At 35.3% G+C, this 26,143-nt stretch overlaps 1 protein-coding gene across 2 annotated transcripts in view; it reads right to left on the bottom strand.

Moving 5' to 3' along the window:
* Positions 1 to 8,507: 8,507 nt before the first annotated feature.
* Positions 8,508 to 26,143, bottom strand: part of LOC144968501 (multidrug resistance-associated protein 1-like) — a 63,581-nt gene continuing 45,945 nt past the window's right edge. For both annotated transcript variants that reach the window (XM_078906934.1, XM_078906935.1), the window contains exons 22-31: positions 25,001 to 25,238; positions 23,503 to 23,813; positions 21,370 to 21,569; positions 19,502 to 19,628; positions 17,195 to 17,296; positions 16,176 to 16,322; positions 14,227 to 14,385; positions 11,913 to 12,079; positions 10,177 to 10,371; positions 8,508 to 8,841 (exon numbers count right to left, since the gene is read on the bottom strand). In XM_078906934.1, the coding sequence (XP_078763060.1) occupies positions 8,730 to 8,841; positions 10,177 to 10,371; positions 11,913 to 12,079; positions 14,227 to 14,385; positions 16,176 to 16,322; positions 17,195 to 17,296; positions 19,502 to 19,628; positions 21,370 to 21,569; positions 23,503 to 23,813; positions 25,001 to 25,238 (1,758 nt within the window). In that variant the 3' untranslated portion in view covers positions 8,508 to 8,729. The remainder of the gene's footprint in view (positions 8,842 to 10,176; positions 10,372 to 11,912; positions 12,080 to 14,226; positions 14,386 to 16,175; positions 16,323 to 17,194; positions 17,297 to 19,501; positions 19,629 to 21,369; positions 21,570 to 23,502; positions 23,814 to 25,000; positions 25,239 to 26,143) is intronic.

A 26,143-nucleotide genomic window follows, 5' to 3' on the forward strand; every position in this document is an offset into this window, starting at 1 on the left:
GGCCAATGACTATCTGGCAGCCATGGTAATGACTCTCGGACGCTCGATTTCGAAAAACTCTCAATCAATACTTTCCGGGAGTAAATAAAACGCTGTAAATTATATTATTAAGCCGTCAAATTGCCATACATTTTATGCCTGTCCATTTCTGATGATGCCTATAATAGGCTCAGTATCAATGTCGTCAGTATCGATAAGTATCGACGATATTTGGTTCTTTTTAAATATTTTTATTTCCGGTGGACTGAATACACAGCTGTGTTTTCAGTCCACTGGTGGACTGAAAACACAGTTCCATTCTCGAAACTGATTTATCAAACATTGACGAGATTCTTACCGTGGCTGCGAGATAGCCATTGCCAGACAGAGAATAATGTTTCTACAATTAATTTAAAATCTAAAATTAACATTTATATCTATTTTTAATTTTTCCTAGTCCTTTAGAATTTTTTTTTTTTTTTTTTTTTTTTTTTGTGATTATCAAAACCGATGAATTTTCCAAGGAGATCAGAGTATTAGTATTGCTTGCCCAAGGAAGGCTTCGTATGGGAACAAAACAGACAATGGACGTTTCGGGTACAAACCCTTCGTCAGCACAACAATACACAAATAAACGTGGAAAACAAATTAAATATTATGAAAAATAACTTGTATCGTCTGTACTCAATGGTGGTTCCAGTATGAATGAAATGTTAGCGTGGCGTGGGTAGAGGATAGGGTGCCCCAGGGGGTGATCTAATTGATAAGAAAAGGTCAGCGTCAGGGAACAGAACTTTCCAGAAAATAATGGAAGATAAAAGACATATAAGTAGTAGTAGTAGTTGTTGTTGTTGTTCACCTGGATTTTTCTCACGGTCTTTTCCCGGCCCAAGGCAATTCTCACCGATTTTCCCGGTCAGGAATTTTCAAAATAAAACTCGGATTTTCCTGGTTTTCCCGGCCCAACTTTCCAACATGTACCCGCTGTGGGCAAGAACCTGAGACGGCAGAGCATCTAGTCGAACGGTGTGTTGTGACGATGCTACCGGGCGGGTTCGCGATGGTGCACGAGTGCGGACCGGACTTTACTGATTGGGTCGATCGTCATAACATATATGTCTCTCATCCTGTCTCTCCTGCTCTTTCTATGATATTCTATCCACTTTTCTCCCTCATCCCCCCCCCCCCTTCTCTCTCTCTCTCTCTCTCTCTCTCATATATTTATTTGATATTCTACTGTTTATCTATTTATATGCTCTCAATATTCCCTAAAATCATTTTTTATCAATCGACCAAAACAAAACAAAAGTATTTTGCTACGGCAACTGCAACTGCAACAGCTTATTCAACAAAATTAACTTTTACTTATTAAAATAGAATAAAAGGTACAACATCATTGGGTTGCCAAAACCTAGATTTAATACTTCAATAGCCGGTTAAAGTTTGAGATTGAGCAGGTGTTTAATTGATCATTTTTTTCGGTCTTATTTACATGAATGGTATCCATAGCCCTACTATAGTACTCCAGTCGGCCATGATGGTATCTCTTCCTCCATGCCTTCTTTCGTATCCGGTGGTTTATGCATGCAGATAAAGATGAGTTAACAACAGAACCAACTCTCTAACTTGTTGAGATATCTTCTCTTCCCACTTAAATGTTCACTCTATATTGCAAAGGGTTTAAAAATACAATATTAATAAAGTAGGAAAGAAACTACAGACGTAATTTACTTTAAAACATGTAAAGTCTCCATCTCATCTCACTCCTGTAACAGTGGACTCACTCCTATAACACAGCTCACCGTTACAGGAGTGAGCGTTACAGGAATGAAAATCTGAAGATTATATGTTACTTGACACTACAGGAATTGTAATAAATCAATTATTTTGACTTAGCAAGCAATAAAATTTACTGATTAAAGGATGATTAAAAGGATTTTGAAAATTCTCAAAATTTGAATGAGAAAAAGCCCGTTACAGGAGTGAGGGTCATGGTAAATACTCATCATTTTGATATAAGTTCAAGCTGGTAGATGAAAAATAGGTGGCTGCACGCATGTGAGGGGAGGAATGTCTTGATGTATTTATGTTGCCAGTTGAATGAATATGATATTTTATGGAATAAAAACTAGGCGAAATTGATTGTCGTTACAGGAGTGAGTCAAATGTCACTGACAAAAATTGATTCACAAAACTGTCATCAAACTGACCTTTTTTTTTATAGATTAGAACCTAATAGATATGAATTAATATGGTGTTCCTTTAAAATGAAGAAGGAATAGGAGGAAAATTAATATTACTGTTTGATTCAACAAAACTTTTAAAAATATATTTTTGTCAACCGAGCAGGTGTGGACTATATAAATAACTGTATTTATTCATCTATGGACCAAATTTCTCAATTTTTGGCATATATGCTTTTCTAACTATATTCTTTAATCCCATGCCCTATTGGAATAAAAATATACCAAAGAATCCGAAAGCGAAATATAGGCCTATAATATAATGGGACAGGCATTTGGCAAAAAATTGAAAAACGCCCATACATGTTTATATTTTTCTCTTTGGAAAGTGGGGGCATAGTTTACCCCCATTTGTAAAAAAAAAAGTGGCTTGTTGCAAAATCGTCAAATGGTCAATATGTTATAAAACTTTTTTTTATAACCATTTGAGCATAAACCTTTGTAAAAGTGAATTTTTGAGGATTAATGAAAATTTCAGAGAAAAAGTCAAATTATAAGTTTTCATAAAAGAAAAAAAAAACAAACAAACAAACAAACAAAAAAAAAACAACAAAAAACAACAATGCCTGGGGTATCAAAGTTACCCCCGACGTACGATCAGGGTTAAGCTGTCTTTACAAAGTTATGGAGTGAATCTCGTCATCGTGCTGGTCCGACTGGAAGAAGGGCAGCATCCAGGACCAGTCCGAATCAATCGGTTCAATATTATTAAGTCTTTGCACTGACTTCACTTATTGAAAATAACAATGCGACAAATTAGGCAACCGGCACTGGTGTCAAAACCTGATTAAGTTTGTAGTCAACAGTGCCAGAAACATACAAGAAAAAAAAACAAAAAAAAAAAACATTCTCTCAGCCTCTACTGCCACAGTTTGATTTTTTTTTCTTTTTGTTTAGTATGGTACTGTTTAATGAAAACCTTTTCACATATTGAGGTAGGCTTCAGAGGGAGACTGAGAAAGGGGTTGAGATTGTCGAGTGTTCTCTATGCAACGCAATACTGGGTTATCTTGGTCTTTTGTCAAGATAATACTATTAATACTGAAAGAAAATTTTTCAATTTAGAATGAATAAAGGGAATTTTTTTCCCCAAACTATAACTATACATTTCACTGTTTCTCTCACAGCTAAGGACTATGGCCAGGGCCAGGACAAAACTAAGTTGTTTTGTTTTTATATGTTTTACGCGCATTCCACACATTTAGGTCATATCAGCGCCAGTAAAAAAGTAAGACAAAGAGGAAGTGTTCAAGGAGGGAACAGAAGTATATTCTAAGAGCACACCATCAGCGTACTAGGCATGAGATCACCTACACTCTTATCCGGATACCACCACAGGATCCGACTCCACTAAGTGAAATACACTCAAGTGTTTACAAGACACATTCAAAACAAAAAATATAACTATCAATACATAACAGACAGATGATTTATAAGGGGAAGACACAGCAAGTGACCTCTCCCCACACAAACAAAATTGAGTAATCTCATTTCAAGTCGCACGGAAAAGGCATCAGATACAATAAGATATATATGGGGATGGGAGAAATAGCAAGAGATAAACTATTTAAGGAACCCCTCCAGTCTCCCAAATATAGGAGGACAAAGAGGAGTGGAACGAACGAGAGAGAGAGAGAGAGATAGAGAGAGATAGAGAGAGAAAGAGAGAGAGAGAGAGAGAGAGAAAGAGAGAGAGGGGGGGGGGACTGAAGAAGCAAAGGTTGAAAATGGACAAAAAACAGTAATCTAAGGGTTTTACTTTACTTATTTCAAACAAGCTTAGAAATAAGTGATTCAACGAAGATAAACTTTATTTTTGCGCTTCAAAACATATATCTTGTAGAATAAAGCTATATCAATTTTCAACAAATATTCAACAATCATTTTTCAGCTATAATCAGAAAAACACAGAATATTAATGTGAACAATTAACTTGTCTTTGAAAAAAAAAACAATCATACCCCAATCGCCTCTTAATATCATAATATCTAAGAATGAGGTGTGTAAAAAATCTGAACAAAATTAAATATTTCATAAAGATGCCCTGTTGCAATACTCCAATATTCATTTTTTAAAAAATAAAATAAAAATTGAAGATATGAGAAAAATATTAAATGGTATTATAAATATATAACATAGAGTCTTCCCTTCCCTTACCGACCATTTCCCAGACCGATCAAATAGAGAGTTTTTGTTTTGTTACGTCTTTAATTGAATAACTTTAGTTGTAATAATCCTATTACATCATTTACGAAGACTGCTTCCACCACTACAAACTGTGTAAATAGCAAGTTGTACCGAAAACTCACTCAAATTGACAACTTTTGTTCAGGTAAGATGAAAATGTTTCTTGACTTATGGGTTGCATGTCGTCCGTCCTGACTGACAAATAAGCCGAATGTAACTCTTCTAACAGTTGAAATACATTGAGTGGCTTAAAACTGCCTCATGGGATCTATATTGAGGCATTACCATTGTCAAATCGGTGTTGAATCTCCATTGTGCCCTGAAAACAAGTGAGTCGGTGAGGGAAGGGCATTTTCGCATGTCCTGTTCCCTACCGACCAAACACCTTAAATGGGTCTTTAAAAAACACCAACCAAACACCTTAAAACGTTTTCTGTTGTTTTTTAAAAAATTCCCTAGACCTAGATGTGTAAATAGTTGCTAAACAGTTTGTTGTTTAACAGTGGCTGCTATTAGGAAGGCAGAAAAAGAGGCTACAAAGAAGATTGAGCAGGAAAGGAAACGTCAGGAGAGGGGAACAGATAGATTGGCACTGAAGCAGAAAGGGAGAGGGAAGGGCAAAAACATAAATAAAAGAGAAAGACAGAAATCATCCTCGGCGAAACTAGTCAGAGACTCATAGAGGTTATTCTGGATGATGATTCATCATGTTCATCAGATTGCTTCCGCAAGAGAGAATACAATGGCCGAATTTTTTGCGCTGATGCAAGCCCTGGTTACATTAATAAAACAAAACAATGCTCGGGCAGCCAGCGTGATACCATTGAAGTCCTTGACGAGGAAGGGCTTGATGATATTTGCTTCAATTTAATGTTTGTTTTTTAAAAAAATCTGCATGTCATATCTTGTCCTCATCATTACTATATTAATGTTTCCTTGGCAGGTAGACATTGTAAAAAGCCTCAAGCGAGAATCTTAAGCTTATTTTTAAAAAATAAATAAATGATAGTCTTAATTACGGTATACTTACGATGATATTTACTGTACAGCCTTTCTTGTGATTCATTTGAGCTGTATATTAAATTGTATGCATCATAAAAATGTTCTGTTAGTGGTAAGATCGGGTGGTCGGGATTTGGGCGGTAGGGGAACGATGGAAAAGAATGTGGTCGGTAGGGGAAAATACATCACATATTTATCACCACTAGAACATGGATAATATTTCTTGCCGGGAAAAAGTCAGTTGACAACCAAAACCTATCACCATGTCTTAAGATTTTGCGACATTGCTCTTTGAAAACGGTATTTTTTATGGTGCTTGAATTGGACGGATTATTTCCCTTTTTCTCGTAAGACGTGACAAGGCTCTTAGCGGCAGGGAGGGGACGGAACGACTCTATACCTGATTTGCACAATTAACCAATAAATAAATACATTTTAAAGTAATCTCTTTTTCTCTTGAGATTAAGAGAATGAGCGGAAATATTTTTTTAAAATGACTTAGTATTCAGTACAGTAGCTGTGAATTGACAACTAGGACTAGAATAAGAAATGCATCCATATTATAAAAAATGAAACATACACCCAACTTCTTCCGCTTCCTGAAATCTGAAACCACCTATGACATGTAGATGAAGAATTTTGACGACTATGGGAGGTCAGGAACCCGTACAGACCACCAAATCTCACAGCATGCCAAAAAAAAACAAAAAAAAAACAAACAAATAAATAAAGTAAAGCCAGATCTATCAATATACTTAACCAGTGACTACATTTTTAATTGGAAGCGTATAAATAAAAAAATCATATAGTTTGTAAAAATAATTGATATTTTAAAGCTCTGTTAAATAATTTATCACAAAATATTTTCATAGAAAACTTTTATCAAATTCTTGCAGTCCATGAATCAGTTTCCAAAGGAGAGTGAGCTTTTTTAATAAGCCCAATAGAATGCAGAGTCCATAACACGATTTTATAGTTTGTTTTGTTTTGTTTGTTTTTAAGGGTTTTACGGCGCTTGCAACACATTTAGGTCATATCAGCGCCAGTGAAAAGGATGAAAATTGGAGAGTAAAAACATTCTAGACGTATGATGGACTTGAGGAAAAAATAAGACAAGAACAGATGTAGATTCCAAGAGCACACTCTCAGTGTACTTTGTTTGAGATTACCTAAATGTTTCACCCAGACACCAACACAAGATCCCACTAAGGAATACACTCAAATGTTTACAAATCATGTTAAAAAAAATAATAACAATACATAACAGAGAGAGGATTAACAAGGAAAAAAAATATCACCTCCCAAAACTATAACTATACATTCAACTGTTTCCCTCTCAGCCAAGGACTCCGGCCAGGGTCAGGACAAAACATAGTAATCTCATTCAAAGACAAAAGCAGAACGCAATTGGAAAACAGATGCAGGAGGATAGAAGATACAGCAAGTACCTCCCTGCTAACTATGGGAGGTCAGGAACCCCACCCAGGAATTTTATAGATTCAGTTTTAAATCATTGATCACATATTAAAGAATAAATCAGAAATCAGACTCACCAGACACCGTTCACCAACATGTGCTTTTTTCTTATTTTGACACAGGAAAAATGGAATGATCAGATATTATCCAACCATTTGTGCTATTTTATTTTTGACACTGTAAAAATTGAATAATCAGAATTATTCCACCAACACATGCTTTAAAAAAATTATTTTGGACACTGTAAAAAATTGTAGAACTGATTTAAATAATATAAAAACTAAAAATCCTCAGCTTTTATATAGCTTACTACAAGGGGTTCCAAACCTACAACAATTTGGAACACGTAGGATGAGACATGATGATGTATGTGAGAACATGTGAGAAAATATAATAATAATAATAATAATAATAATATAATAATATAATATAATAATAATAATAATAATAATAATAATAATAATAATAATAATAATAATAATAAAATAGTTATAATAAATATAAAGAAAATCTGAATAAAAAAATGATTCTTTGGATTGACCAGCACCATTAAAAAGGGAAAAAAATGTCAGGAAAAAACCCTGAATGGCAGAATTGATTGAGAAAATTTGATAAGAAACCAAGATGTACCAACAAACAACACAAAAGTCATTACATGTATAATGGAATTGCTCCATTGATAAAATATGTATATTGGGTAATAAAAGCTTTAATGAGGGGAAGACGCTTCCCATACCACCCCCTAATAAATGAAAGAATAAATAAATAAATAAACGATAAATATTATTTAGAGGCAAAGAAGAAAAAAAAGACAACATTACAACAAAAAATACAACAAAATACAACCATGTATTTCTGGCAGTTTCTGGTAGTCAGAATAGCTGGCGAAGCAAGTCTTTCTTTCTACGTTGACCAATATATTTAAACAAAATTAAATTAAAAAATTAACGTACTTCAAATACATTCAGTTTTCTTACAGTCTTCTATTGATGGCACTTTGATGAAAAATACAAGTACAAAATATTCATACATCAATTAGCATGGTAGGCAAATAATTACAGTGCCAGGTATAATACTTGTGACAGCATAATCAAATGCCCGCTTCTATGACTAATAAAAGCCATTTTCAAAATGACACAATCTTTTGATTAAGTAATACGTAAGTAAAATGTCCCTGTGCTAAGTTTCAATACCATAAGACTAAGACAATAAACCTAGGCTTTGAATTTTATTAACACTATAAGTACCTTATGTGATGGAATACTTTTTCAAATCAGTGATCAACGTTTATGACAACAATCTAAAATGGTAATGAAGGCTGTAGTTGAAGAATGTCATTAATTGCAATCGCCATTGAAGACAAAGGCTTTGGGAATATGTTCCAAAAACTAAAAGAGATGACTTTTTTGAATGGAAATTATCTTCTTAATAGGTCCATGTACAACGATAGCATATTTTTTTACCATACAGGTTATAAAAGTAGAGAACCATTCCTCCCCCCTATTGAGTGTAAACTACTCATTTCTTATTATCATTTCATTATACTCATTCTATTGTTATGAAATTATATCGTGTTCCTTTGTTATTAATGACTAAAATCAAATAAGTACGAGCTGTATGCGTACTTGGCAGACATTTCTTTAATACAATTGAATAATTGACAGACATTTTCAAAGTTAAGTGACAGACAAAATTGGAAGACATTTACAGTCATATCAAATGACAAAACTGAAAGACCTTTAAAAAAATTCAAATTAATGGCATTGATATATGCCAATTTATATATTGGTAGACTGATTTTAAGAGGACTGACAATTATTTACATACAAAGTCGCATGACATTCACACAAGGTTGGCAGTCTTAGCCATGCTGTAGAACAGCCCATCTGTCTTCTTGAGCAAATTATCTGGCGTGTCTATATCGTCTACCTCTCCATTCTCCAACACTAGGATCCTGCAAATAAACAAGATGGAAAGATAAAAACTCGATTCAACTTCAATATCACAATCAATTGCCAGACAGGCAAAAACATATATATTCCATCTCAAAACACAGCTTATAATGAATGAATTGCGGCTATGTGGTCTAGTGGTATGACACTCGCTTTCGGATTGGAAGGATTGGAAATAAATATGACTGTCTCCCTCCTAGCTTAGGATCCCCACCAGGGCCAGGAAAAAATTCAGAGCAATTTAAATCCAGAACAAACACAGAGCGCAACATGGAAATGGACATTAGATCATCTTAGATTATTATTTGATATGGCGCTGGTATCCACAAATAGTGTCCAAGGGTGCTTTACAATCATTTTATGTTATCACACAAGTTCATTTATTCGACCACTACAAAATCACCATTACAGTCAATCACATATAATTCAAAATTCACAGAGAATCAAGATGATCAGAATGAAAAAAAGATTGGTCTTAAGACAAAATGTCGTTTGAAGACTGGCACTGACAGACTTTCACATTGTTAGGTTTTTGGTGGAAAAGAATTCCATACAATTGGAGTTGAAAATGCAAAACCACGCTCAGCAAAATTTGTTCTTGGGATGTTTTTCTCCATTGGCAAAGAGCTAGCTGATTGCAGAGATCGAGTTGGTTTTTGGTTATATTCCCTCACAAGGCATTCAGGTGTAGTATGGGGAAAGCAATAACAGATAAAAGGTAAGGAAGACTCAGAAATGTGAACTCAATGCCCGCCATGGGGGGTCAAAAAGATCCCACCCAAAAAACTTTGATCACCATTTCATAAGAACGTAACATTCTAAATTACCATTCAGAGGTATAATATAATGTGTAGCTTTGTGGTCTTGTGGGCTTTCATGGATGTAGGTTCCTGGTTCGAGTTCTGCTGTGGGTGGCATAAAGCTGAGACCTTGGAAAAGACTCACATTCTCTCACACCGCTCAGGTGTAAAATGGGTACCTGGCCAGTACAGTGTTGTCTTTGTTGGAAAAAATTGTAATAGCACTTTACATGTAACACATCTGATTCTACATTAAGAAATTAAGGAGCAGGCACAGGTACAAGATAAAGATCTGAACAAGTGTTATGAAAGGTGCAAGACAAAGCAAGAAAAAAAAAAAAAAAAAGAAAAAAGCCATCCCAAAAAATCAGTCCACCTTGACTGGGCGAACCTCAGACCTTCTGAATACCGGTCAGACATGCTACCATTACACTGCTTCTACATGTTAAGTGTTGCTGTTGGTTTAAGACCTCTTGGAGCACATTTGGTGGATATTGTGCTATATAAAAGCTCCACATCTTTTTTTTTAAGACTTGCCTGTTATAATCCATGACAGTGTTAAGTCTATGTGCAATAGTGAGAATTGTGCACTCCTTGAACTCCTCTCGGATCGTCTTTTGCAGTAACTCATCAGTCTCCATGTCCACAGCAGCTGTTGCCTCATCAAGAATCAGGATTTTGGATTTGCGTACCAAAGCACGGCCTAAGCAAAGTAGCTGTCTTTGGCCATAACTGGTCAAGATATGAAGGTGGGGAGGAGGCAAGAAAAAAAAAATTACACTATTGGGATTATGACATGAAATACACTGATACTATACACAAGTTCATTTGCACATAGAGCTTAAGTGTTGATCTCTAACAGCAAAAGGGGTAACAGAGAAACATATCAAAGTTATCCAAGATATGTGTAAAGGAAACAAGAAAGTGGTAAGAATAGTTGTTGGCTCAACTGAACCATTTAATGTAATAGTAGGATTACACCAGGGATATGCTCTCAGTCCACTGCTGTTTGCAATAGTAATGGGTGTTCTCACAGAACACATTCGGCGTGAGGCACCATGGAACATAATGTAAGCGGATGATGTAGTACTTTTAAATGATACAAAAGCTGAGGCGGAAAAGGAGCTGGAGGGATGGAGTTGAGTGCTGGAAAGGAGGTGATTACGGTTAAGCAGATCGAAGACAGAGTATTTGTGTATCAGATGACAGGGAGCAGGACCACCAATAAAGATGGGAGAAGAGAATGTGCCAGAGACACACCAATTCAAATACTTAGGAACAACTGTACAAGGAGATGGGGGCAATGAGGTTAAGAAGAGGATCCAGGCAAGCTGGAATAATTGGAGGAAGTTAACCGGAGTTATGTGTGACAAACGAATTTCCGCAAAACTGAAGGGAAAAATATATACATAAGTTGTAAGACCAGCAATGTTGTATGGACTAGAGACGGCAGCGACAACAAAGAAACAAGATAAAGAAGTTGAGGTGGCAGAAATGAGGATGTTGAGATGGTCACTTGGCTGGACAATAACAGATAAAGTGAGAAATAAACAAATTTGAAGGTTGACTGAAGTGAAGAATGTATCAATAAAGATGAGAGAAGATAAAATTGAAATGGTTTGGACATGTTAAGAGACGAGAGAGGGAGTATGTGGGAAGGAAAAAATTGGTGGATATACAATTAGCGTGAAAGAGAAAAAAGGGACGCCCAATGACTAGATGGTTTGATAGAATAAAGGACGATATGAAAGAATTGGGCCTGGAGGAAGATGATGCAATGAACCCTTAAGATGCATGGAGATGTGGCATTCATTATGGAAACCCTACAAAATGCGGGACAAGCTGAAAGAAGAAGAAGAAGAAGGCATGGCCATAACTAAAATCAAAATGTCTTTTTGTTAAAAAGGAGTCCATATTTCAGAAAATGCCTATTTCTTAATAAAATAATGTTATCTAAGAATTAATTAGATTTTTAGGGAATATCTTTACTTATTTTAAAGAAAAATGCACCAAAATTTACAGGTTTTTAAATTTTAAAAATCACAAATAGATCCTTTTAAATGTCCAAAATCCAGTATTTTATAATCTTTTATTTTTTCTTACACACATACAGTGGTTTTTAGCCCTATCTTTTAGTTCAAAACAATAATTATGTCACTTTTCAAAAAACTGACTTTTCTCCCCTTTGAGGATACATGGTCTCCCTGAACGCAGTCAAATCTAATTCTAATCATTATAGAGTTTTATGATTAAAAAGATAAAAGAGGTCTCACCTGAGATTTTCTCCTCCCTCTCCACATTCATGATCAAGCTTATCAGTCAGGCCTTCAACAAATGTTGCCAAGTGACAGTGTCTCACTGCGGTCCAAATTGCTTCACTATCGTACTCATCAAAGGGATCAAGGTTTTGTCGAAGAGTTCCACAAAATATGATGGGATCCTTGTAAACAACAATTATAAACAGAATTATTAATAATGATAATAATAGTAATAATAATACAGTAGAACATGAAAGTAACGTACTCGGAAATAGCGAGAACTCGGAAATAGCGAGTAAAATCTAAATCCCCGTTTTTTTCTCTTATTTGAGTCAATAAAATTAGCATGTAAGTAGCGAGTATGAAAAAGAGGTCAACTCGGAAATAACGAGCATTTCCTGCCCCAGCCGAGGACTTCGAACGAAGTAAAGCAAAACACCAGACAAGGGCGATTTAAATATTTTTAGCCTAGCTTCTTTTCTTTTCTTATTTTTCGTTACGAGTAATATTACATAGTAGCCTAGTCTAGAGTACATAGTAGGCAAAACAAATTTGGGTGGGGGTTGGGTGTGTGTGTTTGTGTGCGTGTGGGGGTCAATTATTCACCCAATGTGGTGCCACGCGACGCACGAGGTAAGCACTGGCAGCCAACATGTCAACATGCCTCACTTCGCAGCATCGGTCAGCGAGTCACATTCGTTAACGAACGACACGATCAGCGAGAGAGGGGAGCGTGGAACCATCATTTCAGTGGGTCAGTGATTGAGTGATGCGCTTGCTTACCTCATCAAACATGCCTAGTGCATACAAACACTCGCACACACACACACACACACACACACACACACACACACACACACGAAATCTTGATGGAAATGGAAGGGGCGGATCAACTTCAACCTGTGGCCATCATTACGTAGTTAACGAAGGCCGTGTTCAACCCCGCCTTCACCCCACTTTATCCACACATAGTCATTTGCACGCACGCGCGGCACACACACACACACACACACACACACACACACACACATTGTCTTTCCATATATTTTTGTATGGCCGAGTGACCTTTCCTGGCAACTCGGGAATAGCGAGAACTCGGAAATAGCGAGTAATCAGGAGTGGACCCGTCGAACTCGCTATTTCCGAGTTCTACTGTAATAATAATAATAATAATAATAATAATAATAATAATAATAATAATAATAATAATAATAATAATAATAATAATAATATCAATAATAATAATAATAATAATAATAATAATAATAATAATAATAATAATAATAACAATAATAATAAAAAAAATAATAATATCAATAATAGCAATAATAATAAATGACACTTGTTGAGTGCTTTTCGTGAAACAAACATCTCAAACCACTTTAAAGATAATAAATTACATTTTAAGAATACAAATTATATTCAAGTTAAAACAATGAAGCAAAGAACATAATTGCTAAAATATAATAGTATAAAAACATTACTGTCGGCATGGTGTAAAATGAATTGTAAAAAAGTGGGTTTTTAAAGCAGTTTACAGTTTGATATATTGTTGATTTCTCTTCTGGGTGTAGGGTATTCCAGAATATAGGGCCATGACATTGAAAAGAGAATTATATCGCAACAGTCGATACGATGTATATTACACTTTCATTCTGAATCCAAATGTTTATCCAATGAGACACAAGAAGCGTAATATGTGTATGTATAAAAAATGTATCTATCATGGCTCAGTGGTATGGCGTCTTGGCTTGTGACAAAAGTCAAGCAATATTAAGCATGGCCAGTGGTTGGATGGGAGACTGGCAAAAATTCTGGCCCCGATTTTGTGTTCTTGGATAAGGCATTGAACATACATCGCCCCATCCATCTCAGTTTTGAATAAGTACCTGAGTATAGGGAGTGACAGATGTTGTAAGAGTGTTTGAACAAAAAGGAGATCTAACAGGTGACAGGTACCGGATGAAATGGAAACATTGTACCACAAGGCCTGCTGGGAGAATAAATGAAACTTGTTGGAAGTCCATTGAGAATGGCTTACATGTGGAAATGAACTACAAAAATGTTCATATTCATTTCTGTTTTTTCATGAGGAAAATTTATGATACCCTTTATCAATATGATATTCCCATATTAGTTAGTTTTTTTTGGTACACAATACACAATCATCACAAATAATATATACACATGTCCTCCTTCCTCCTCCTCCTGTTTACAAAAAAAGGGTCTCACACAACAGACTCTACTCACTATGGTAATCTTCATCAAGATAATTATAAATATCTTAAAATACATCCAAAAGCATCAAGATTCGCAGAGAAGATTGTACCTGTGGTAAAATGGTGATCTTTGACCTCAAGTCATGGAGCCCCATTGCTGTAATATCCTCCCCGTCAATGAGAATCCTTCCTGCAGCTGGTTCTATCAGTCTGAACAGGGCTAGGGTGAGAGATGACTTTCCAGCCCCTGTGCGACCCACTATTCCCACCTGGTTCAGTGCAGATTTTATAGATTAAAACTAGAATCCCTTTATCAGAACCAGCTCAATTTGAGTTGGGAAATAAATATTCCATCGAATTCTTATTAATTACAGTACATACACAGAATATAATGCATTTATTTGCTTATTGATAATGAAGGTTTTACCCTTAGATTAAAGAAGATGAAAATTTTTGCGTGATTGATGCTTCCTCCATGGCCTCTTGTTGCTATGCCTGTCAAGCTAATGATAAGGATGCCTTTTTAAAAACTTTTATCTTATAGTATGAGTCTCGAGTTATTCAATCAACATACAGTGCATAGACTTTTGAAAATGATTTTAGTTATCATATATTGTATTAAAACTAATCAAATAAACATTTCAGTGGTTTTATTTTTGACTCTAAATTTTAAAATATATTATATTCTGCCCCTGAAATCAACAGATGACCATGATCCGAAGACCCATAGCCACATAAAGTACTTGCCTATCACCCACAGCAAACAATCAACAGATCCTGAGCATTACTCACAAATTTATCACAGATGATTGAAAAAAAATGCAGTGTTGTCAAGCATTGCGATGTTATTCCTTTATCATTGTGTCAAAATAATGTGAGAAATACTCACTTACTGGGCCTAACCTATTTGTGTGTTTGGCACATACTAAGGGTAACTCAGGCCTTTTGTTAACAGGAAATAAATAGTCAAGCGGACGGAACGGGATAAATGGTAGGAAATATTCTGATTGGTTAATGCTTAGTTAGGGAGAACCACCAATTAGACTATGAAATGTATTCATTTTACTTGAATATTTGGTCACAAGACTCAAATGCATTTCATTAAAAAAATGATATATTCCTTAACAGTCTTGGGATGCATCCGTAAATGGACGAGACCAGTTGTCAGCTGTGTAGTCTAATCCCGTATTTTTGTGGGAACGTACATCGTGAAAATTATTTTAGTTTTTTAAGTGCTCATGCATGCAGGACTCGTCTTCAACGTTAGCTAAACATTTTACTGCTGAATGGTACAAGTCAATACAAGTCATTTTCACAGATTTTTTGCAGAAGATAAAAAAATACACATTTTCAATAAAACACATCACTAAAATAGAGATAGTGTGGTGAAGTTTCCTTTATATATAACAGTAAATACCAAATTAATTACTATCTAAATTCATTAAGATAAAACAACTACTTTATGAATAACTTGGGGTTTTTTTAATCTAAAAAAACCCAATCTTCAACGCTTGTAGAGGTAAAAAAGACCCCTCAGTCTCAAAAGAGTTAAGCTGAAATCATAAATCTAATGGAGTATTGAAATTAATACAGCTATAAAAATAAGCAGTTATAAGGCTTATTTTGGATTAATGTGAATTAGTTTAATAAATTATTTGTACTTGTCATCACCATAAGCAAGTACATGTACGACAGCCTATTTGTGTCATGTGCCAACTGAAAAAATGAGAAGAGTAAATTGGAGAGGTTACAATAGCTCAACAGTGGTGCTTTTGCCTAAAATAAAAGGGACCAGCCTTGATCCCGAGGGCAGTCAATATTTTTTCAGACCTCCCTGCAGACCAAACAGCGGTTGGGTAGCTGGGTCTATTAGATCTGGTGGATATTACTTTGCAATAAACTAGCATTCTATCCAAAGAGTGTTGAGCAAATGCTATTATACGTTTAATATCACACAGAACTGGATGAAATCTAGCTTCGAGGGCTATTTTTAAAAATGTTATTTTTAATTTTTTTAAATTTCAATTTATATAAATATAAAACAACTTAGCTACCATACCTTCTCTCCTCCTTGGACAGTAAAGCTGACATTCTTTAAAATGAGTTCCAGGCCTGGCCTGTATCTCAGGGATAAGTCAACAAATTCAATGAAACCCTCCTGAGGCCACTTCAAAGGCCTCAAGACATCAGGAATATGCCAGGGAGCCTTTATATTGATAAAATAATAAAGAAAATCATTACAATCTGATAAGCATTATCATCTAAAAAAGGAACATTTTAAATCTACACTGCAGTTATTTTGACACAATGGAATCTGGTATGGATACTAACATGTGTAAACATTATTTAATGTGTATTGACAGTGAATCATTTTTTTAAATTAAAATACTGATTTTGTTGACAGTCAAAATTCAAATGCAGACATCACATAAAACACTCTGTCTTAGTATAAGTACTGTACAAATCATGGTTCGCAGTTATTTGCATATTTGAAGCTAAGTGTGGGCACTATACATGAGTAATGTAAATGTTGCTGCTCGAAGCTCGAAGAAAAAATAACAAAGTGAAATTGAATGTAAGCTTCAATTTAATTACGAAAATGGATGGGATGGACGTTTCGGGTTTCCCCTTTATCAACAAACAGGATGAATGAAACACTACAGAGAAAATGGATGGGATGGATGTTTCGGGTTTCCCCTTTATCAACAAAGAGGATGAATGAAACACTACATCTGTAGTGTTTCATTCATCCTGTTTGTTGATAAAGGGGAAACCCAAAACGTCCATCCCATCCATTTTCGTAATTAAATTGAAGCTTACATTCAATTCACATTGTTATTTAGCACTATACACGAAGAAGCTTGATACTTCACATTAGTTAAGTCCAGATTGTTTATGTTATTGGATGAAGAGGTTTTTGAGCCCAAAACATTCCGTGTTCAGGAATTTAAAAATTTTGTTTTTGTAACTGTTACATCCAGTTGTGTATATTACTCTTTGCATGGCTTTGAGCAAGTCACCTAAACCCAATTATTGGGTCACTGTGTTTTGAAAACAATAGAAACAGAACGTATTTACCTCTGTATCCACCTCAGAATATTCTTTGATTCTTTCCACAGACACAATCTGTTTTTCTAGTTGACTGGTCATGCGCACCATCCAGTTCAATTCACTGGTAATCTGGGGACAATCAGATTGTGAGTTCTTAGGACAATGAAGAAATAAAGTACCAAACGAAATAATCTGGAATAAAAAAAAAAAAATTTAAAAAACAACCCCCCCCCCCCCCCCAAAAAAAAAAAATAGAGGTTTTATATAGTGCAATATCCACTAAACATGCTCAAAACGCTTTACAAAGGGTCCCTGCCCAACAGCAACACGTAATATAAATAATGAGACATGACACCTGTTAGGCGATAATACAATTTTTTCCCCCCGACAGAAACAACGCTGTTAACTTATTTTACACCTGAATACGGTGAAAGAATGTGAGTAAAGAGTCTTTTCCAAGGACTCAACAATGCGCTGAGCAAGGCTTGAATCCAGGACCTTCTGATCCAAAAGCGAGTGTCATACCACAAGACCACATAGCCCCATATAAAAAATCCTATATTGACCAAAAGAAAACGAAAAGGTCTGAGAGATTTTACGATTCTGGCACTCCACAATCCAGATGTCTCTATTATCTGGACAGGTTGCCTGAGGACGGTTTTTTTTCTTTTTAAAATTATTATCGTCGGATTTGAACACTTATTTTGGGAACAAGCCATTACAAAATAGAGGATTTTTGACTCCATCATCTGTCTGCCTACTCTGGTCCAATTCAATGGACAAACAATTGATATGAAATCCAAATGAAAACACTCTGTCACATCCAATTAAAGTCAGGTAGGAAACTTGCTTGTCTATCCAATCCAGCCATTGGACCTGCCTTCTCAATCATCATAGCGATGCAGAATGTCTGCAATATTCTGGATATTCTGTGGTTCAACCTTGGTTACTTAGATATACATGTCATTGGCATACAAAGGCTACTGCTTTCAATTAAGGGTAAAGGTAAGTCTTTGATGAGTGTTTGACATGGATGACTTGACCGGCGAACAAATCATTCACAGTGTGGCATCAACATCAAAACTGGATGAGGACAGTGATGAAGAGGATGACAGCATCGAAGGACCGCCTATCATCACTATTAGAGACGAGAGAGAGAGTTGTGATCTCATGAAAGAAAGAGCACATGCCGCAACATCCCTCTGAATTCTCAATTAGAGAAATTGACTCAGTGATCAAGCTTCGTGAAAAATTGTTCCTCCAGGAAATGGAAAGAATCTCATCCCCTTTCCAGCCTCCCCCCCCCCCCCCCCCCCCAAAAAAAAAGAAAAAAACAACAACAAATAAACCAGTAAACACAAGTAAGCATAAACAAAAGAAATAAAACAATTTTTCTAAAATAAATTTTTCTGACAGAGACAATGCTGTTAACGGCCAGGTACTCATTTTACACTTGAGTACAGTGAGAGAATGTGAGTAAAGAGCCTTTTCCAAGGACTCAACTATAAAATTTAAGAATTAAAAATATATCAATAAAAACAATTCTAATAAACCATAGATTGACTGGTGATAAAGGAGGTATAGTCCCGTTGTTAACACAATGATAGGCTTAAATTACCATAGTCTAAGGTCATAATCATAACAACAAATGCCATCTCAGGTAGTGATTTGACTATAAAATTGCGGCTATGTGGTCTTGTGGTATGATACTCGCTTTCGGATCGGAAGGTCCTGGGTTCGAGCCTCGCTCGGCACATAGTTGAGTCCTTGGAGAAGGCTCTATCCGGATGTCTCTGTAACCTGGACAAAATGCTGGGACTGGAGTTGTTCGGATTATGGAGATATGACTGTAGTAAAACAAGTTCTTTAGGAGAAAAAAATCTGAATGTCTCAAACGAGATTCAAACCCATGGTCTTACAATCTGAATAAAAGTGACTTATAAATGTGATCAACTTGCACATATTTCATTATCATAATCCAGCATGACAATTATGATCTTCAATTCATAACTGTGAGGTAACAAGTTTGCATTCCACCCACCGCATTATGTGGCCTTGAGAGTCCTAGCTCATCAGGTGCTTATTATTATGCCAAACCAAACTAGCGCTTTAAAAAAAAGTTTCCCCATTTTGATGGAACCCCCCTACAACAAAACTGAGAAGCAATAGAAAAAGCCATAAATATTCTTAAACTTTATTTAAGAGCTATTGATTTGTCTCTCATTTCCTCATAATCTTTGCTTCTGCCTACAGTCTGAAGATGACAAAATCAATACCGTATATTTATTTACAAATATATGTTTTAAGAAGAACTGCCTCAGGTTTGGAACCTACCTGAATAGCATAGACAATCATCAGTCCCACAATACCAGGTGATACAGAATCTCTAGTAAAGACTGCAATGGTGGCAGATGTCAAGATGATCAGATTACCTACAAGTTCCAGACGAATGCCCAGCCACCTATAAGAAAATAAGAAAATTGTTTGTTTTTCAGGGTTTTACAGCGCTTGCAATACATTTAGGTCATATCAGCGCCAGTAAAAAGGAAGAAAATGGGAAATGGGATAGTAAAAAGTTGTAGAATTACAATTAAAGCACCCAATAAAAGGGAAGACAAAGAGGAATTGGTTCAAATAGGAAACAGATGTAGATTCAAAGAGCACACTATCAAAATACTTAGTTTGAGATCACCTAAAAGTTTCATCCAGATACAAGCACAGGTCCCCACTAAGAGGAATACACTGAAATGTTTACAAATCATATATAATATGTAAATAAAGCATAATATAGTTCAAACAGAGGGATGATTTACAAGGGAAAAAAAATATCATCTCCCAAAACTAACTATACATTTGACTGTTTCCCTCTCAGCCAGGGTATCCGGCCAGTGCCAGGACAAAACCCAGTAATCTCATTCAAAGACAAAGACAGAAAGCATGATGGAAAACACATATAGGGGGATAGAAGACACAGTAAGTACCTCCCTGCCCACTATGGAAAGTCAGGAACCCCACCCAGAAAATAAGAAAATAAATGTAAGCTTTTATATTGTCCAGTATAACTAAATGTGCAGCGACGTGTACTTTAGAAGGGGTCAAACCATCTATTTTAACCAGTACTCATTTAACCCCTGAGTATGGTGAGAAAATGATTAAAAAGCTCAAAATTGTGCTGCCCTGTGGGACTTAAACTAGGGATCTACTAGTCAGAAATGGAATGTGATACCACAAGACTGCAAAGCTGTACAAGGACAAAGACAGAAGATTTATGACATTGGTCAAACTATAAAGAACTTTCCAAGGACCCATAAGTTCAAGAATTGAACAAATCACTTCAACATCTATTGTCACTGATAATCATTTATTTACAGATTCACCTCATGGCTTTCACTAGAAATTGGCTGCTTTGATACTTATATACAAATCATTTGTTTCCTGATATAGGAAAATGGTATAAATGGGGCAAGGTAGTGCTTAAGGCATTGAACTGTGACCCAGAGTTGCAGTGATAGGAAAAGAGATAACAATAATAAAATGGAACAGAACCTTCAATTTAAATTAATTTCTTACCATTAAAAGATCGTAAATTTATTGCAATGGGACCCAGCAGGTCCCAGGGTCGAGTCCCACTTCAGGCACTTTCATTTATTTTCCTTGCGCAAGATTATGAAGCCCCCAAATGCTCACTTTGGATACATGGGTGATTCTTATTGACATCAGACGTTTGATGGGATTATTATTATTCCTTCATGGAATGCTTAGATGAAGGCAGGAAGGACGTAATTTATTTATACATCTTTAAAAAAAAAAGGTCTACATCCACTAAATTTGCTCAAATCAATTTGCAAGGGATCCAAAGCAAACAGCAACATTTAACATGTTGGAGACATGACACCCTTTTTCGACAGAGACAACACTGTTATCTGCCAGGTCATAATTTTACACCAGAGTATAGATGCAAGAAAGAGTCTATTTCAAAGATACATTTTTGCAGCCAACAGTAGGACTTTCTGACTCAGAAACTGAGTTTCATACCAAAAAGCCATACTCAATGAAATGACTTTTGTAATAAGCTGCCTAAAAGGTTAATTTTAGTCATCTCATTAAAATTTAGATATCTCATAGTTTTAAGCCTGTTTTCTTTTCTTTTTCTTTTTTTTTTTTTTGGACACGTGTCTTCAATATATAAAAAATAATCTTACCTGTTGCAACAAAAGTTGTAAAAGTCAAAGATCTGGAAGCTGTCAACCTTTTTCTCCGAATCTTTTACAAATCTCTTTTGAGCCCCGAAGGCCCTGATGACGGGAGCTCCTGTCAGAGTCTCATTGAAGTGGTTGAAGATGGGAGATTTGGTCTTAGAACTTAACCTCTTTAACTGGCGAGATGTAGCCACAAAAAATCTCTATGGAAGAATGAAAAATACAAAACAAAGAATAATAAACTCGAGATATTGTGACACTTTAAAACTACTTAATCTACAGTAGGTATAGACAACAAAGTTCTTACACATGTATCTATTTTGAGTGACCCAGCCAACCTCTTTCCAGGTCTTCCTGATGTTTAATATTTCTCCAGCTAAATCTCTCATCCATGATGCCTGTAATCGATCTCCACTCCCTCTCTTTTCTTGTAGATTCTAATTTTCAGGAAGTTAATATGCATATTTATTTTTTTGGACATTTGTTCACAAATTTCGGTACCAATCCACAATTTTTTATCTCCAACCCAGCAGCAAATTCATCTTGAATCAGGCCTGCTGAATTCTTCTTTGTAAAAAAAAAAAAGTCCCTAATCTGATTTTGGTCTGGTCTCATATTACTTATGTTTATTTTTAAGGGTATTACGGCGCTTGCAACACAATTAGGTTATATCAGCACCAGTAAAAAGGATGAAAATTGGATAGTAAAATCATTCTAGAAGTACAATTAAAAAGGACTTGAGGAAAAAGTAAGACAAAGGGGAATGGTAGAAATAGGGAACAAATGTAGATTCCAAGAGCACACTATCAGTGTACTTAGTTTGAGATTACCTAAATGATTCAACCAGACACCAGCACAAGATAGTGTATGTTTAAAATCATATGTTAAAAATAAAAAAAATAACAGTACAGAACAAGGAAAAAAAACATCTCCCAAAACTATAACTACACATTCAACTGTTTCCCTCCCAGTCAAGGACTCCAGCCAGGATCAGGACAAAATTTAGTAATCTCATTCCAAGACAAAGGCAGAAAGCAATTGGAAAACAAATACAGGGGGATAGAAGACACAGCTAGTACCTTCCTGCCCAATATCGGAGGTCAGGAACCCCACCCAGTCATACTACTTAAAAGTCAGGGCAAGATACAAACACAAAATCACAGGGTCTCAAATTAGACTTTTTAAAGAGGATGAACATTTCGCAGCTTTCAAAGAACACGCATTTTATCAGAAGTAAAGTGGGACAACAAACAAGGATAAGGCCGTTGCAACCAGACAAAATAAAATAACGGAACTTACCTATTTAATCTATTTACAATAATTTTTGGAGATGAGATGTACTACTGAGGGCCTACACCTTCAGCAAATTAAAACCCATGCAGGATTCAAACTAAAAGCAACACGCTCAATTTTATCAAATTATAGAAATAAATTAACATTTACATATAACCTAAACCAGATGATCTACAAGAAAAATATCAGCTCCAAACAGGAACATTTGACTGATTCCATCTCGGCATAAGATAAAAAGCCAGGTTAGGGTAATTCCAAGTGGTTTCATTTCACATACATTATTGAAGAGACTGCAAGAATTTATCAACCCAGTTCTGGGAGGAAATCGAAAATCGAAAAATAAAAAACATTTAGAGGAAGGAATGCAGCAAACAATTTAGTCATAAAATTAGTATACAAATATGAATGCTGTGGTCCCGAAACTGATAAGCCATATTTTCTTGAAAATTAAAATAAAATAAAATACAAGAAAACCACACATGCTACCAAGACAATTATATAAGTCAAGAACAGGATATCTATATAGCATAAATAAATATATAAAATACAATATATAGATTTTTTTTTTTCAAAATCTGTTAAATGGACCTATTCAGAAACTATTTGCTTTCAGAAGAATTCATTAGCTGTGTTTTAAGGTACTCTTTAAATGTCACTATGACACTATTATGAAAAATATAGTCTCATAAATCATATTTTCTTTTAGTATAAAAAAAAATTGTTGCATTTTTCCAGACAAACTGATATTTGATATTTCAATACTTGTTTTCCACGCACATCTCAGTTGTATAATAACATGGGTTACGATGTTCAAGCACAGGGCTACAGCATGCAAAAACACACCTGAAAAAAGAAGTACAGCACTCCTAGGGGCAAAATGAAAGCAATGAAGTACGGGGTGCTGTAGGATATGACTATCAGAGCACTGATGACAATGAGTGTGCAATCTATCCATTGGTGGAAGGTCATGGGAAGCTCCTCATCCACATCAAAAAGATCCTTAGAGAAACGGTTGACGATGCGGCCGATGGGTGTTGTGTCAAAGAATGACATAGGAGCGTGTAGAATCTGTGTTAGCATGTTTTCATGTAGCATACGAGCTGCATGTACAGCACGCACATTGCCGATGAGGCCACTACCCATCACACCAATTGCTAAAATAAAAATTCCAACATTTATTGTTCCTTTAAGACGATCATATTAATTGTAACAATGATTATATTAATAATACTAATAAAAACAATACTGCTAACACTAGTACTACTACTACTACACTAATAATAATAATAAAAATAATAATAATAATAATAATAATAATAATAATAATAATAATAATAATAATAATAATAATAATAATAATAATAATAATGATGATGATGATGGTGATGATAATGATGATAATAATGATGATGATGATGATGATGATGATGATGATGATAATGATGGATTAATCTGAAAAAACAATGTAAACTTCCTTTTAATCATGTTGTTGGGGTCTTTTAAATATTAAAAAAAAAAACAGATTAAAAAATAAAATAAAAATCAATCTCTCATGTTTGTAATTGCAAATCTTTGAATTTCAGATAGACAGTTAAACTGAAGTTCTATCTCGGGAATTGCATTAGGTTGAGGTTTTGTTATTAAATGCCAGAGAAACTGCATCCAGAAAGGTATTCTAATTTTTTTTTAAACTACAGTTGTCAACACAGATCATCGCCATTGAAACATCTGGTAAGATGACTATAAGTAGCCTTGGATGGCGACTCATTTACAAAGGAAAGCTTCAATCAAACACCTAGAGAGGCTCTTTTCATCAGCATAGGAACTGCAGTCACACTGGGGAAGGAGACCTGATTTTTTAAAAATCCTCACAGTAAAGGGGTTGCCCTTCAGGCCAACATCCTGCTGCTATTAAAAAATGAATTGTTACATATATGAAAACATAAAACGACAGGTAGGGCTTGTAAGTGCTGCATTCAAAAACATGTAAAATTATGGGAAGATGATTTCTTTTCTTGTATTTTCCTATCCGCTTTGCCATGATGGGGGGTGAAGTGGCAGAGCATTGCACTGTGACCCAGAATGATCCCGGTTCGAGCCTTGCTTCAGGCACTTTCGTTTTTGTTTTTTTCTTTAGGTAAGATTATTAACCCCTAATTTGCTCACTTTGGACAACATGGGTGATTCCTGCTGACACCAGACATCTTGTTTGATGGAATATCTATTTTCCTTCAAGGAATGCCTAGGCACCGGTATCTAATGATGCAGGAAGGTGTATCTTTTTTTTTGCCAGAACTGTGTCATAAAAAAATTATTTTTACTATCTATGTTAATGTCTCACTTTTCACAATCCCAAAGAGTCCATAGACTGTAATATAGTAGTTGTTTTCCTTCATTCTTTCACTACTGTTACTGGGTAATTCTGTGAAGTTGCCCAGAGATGGGTCATCTGTCCAGCGCGTCAGCCAAAGGTTGGCACCCATGTCCATCCCAATGTACACAATATAAAGAGATATAAAGATGGCGATGTAGAAGTATCCAAAAGACTTGCTGTATTCTTTTATAACAGACCATTTTACCTGTAATGTAAAATGGTTATAAAAATTGACAATGCAGTGCCAACATCTCAGTGTATGTGCTCACAATTCACATATCCATAGCAACAACGATAAACTGAAATAGAGTATTCATTATTTACATAGAAAACAATTTTAATTTGTATCAGACAAAAAGAAACCTTAACTTACAATGAGGCGTTCTTAAATAGAAAAATCCAAAACTGATCAAACTTGTATAATAACACCAAACAAAACCAATTCCATTAAAAAAATATCATAATATCAAAAATTATCAATCTGCACGAAAACGTTGCCTCTTTAAGAAAAGTTTGTGATTTTAGTTGCAAATAACATGACCCATTGTTTTTTTGGGGGGAGGGGGTTGGGGTTTTTTTTGTTGCTAAATTTGAATATCAGTTAATATTGTTTCAGACCGAAATGTGCCAGAAAATCCTGGTTTTTCTGCTCCTCATTAAAACAGGAAGTGATAAAGTTGTTTTTTTTTCTTCTTGATATGATGAAATGATGCAATCAAATTAATCACTTCCCAATATCTGACGCATGATCTTAATGGAGGAAATGGAGGTAATAAAGACGATTTGGGTTACATAAATACTTGGTCCATTTATAGATGATGATGATGATATAGAAATTGATTTATAAAGCTCAGTTTACTAAAGAAATGTCATAGTAAAAGTCACACCTTGAAAAACATATTACAAAAACAAAAAGACAACTACAATATGAAAATATGTCATCCCAAACAAAACAAACTATTTTGGACTATTTACATGGCTTGAACGATAATACGTTATTAAAGAACATAATAAACAGTAAGATTACAGGATTTGTTGGCGAGGAAACAAGAGCAGGATCCTTGCAGGAAATAATCTCAGTACTTTGTGTTAGGCAAAACAGCAATTTCA

The sequence above is a fragment of the Berghia stephanieae genome, chromosome 3 (genome assembly GCF_034508935.2).
Source record: "Berghia stephanieae isolate SIO BIC M18660-M18661 chromosome 3, UCSD_Bste_1.3, whole genome shotgun sequence".
In the NCBI taxonomy this organism is placed as follows: Eukaryota; Metazoa; Mollusca; class Gastropoda; order Nudibranchia; family Aeolidiidae; genus Berghia; species Berghia stephanieae.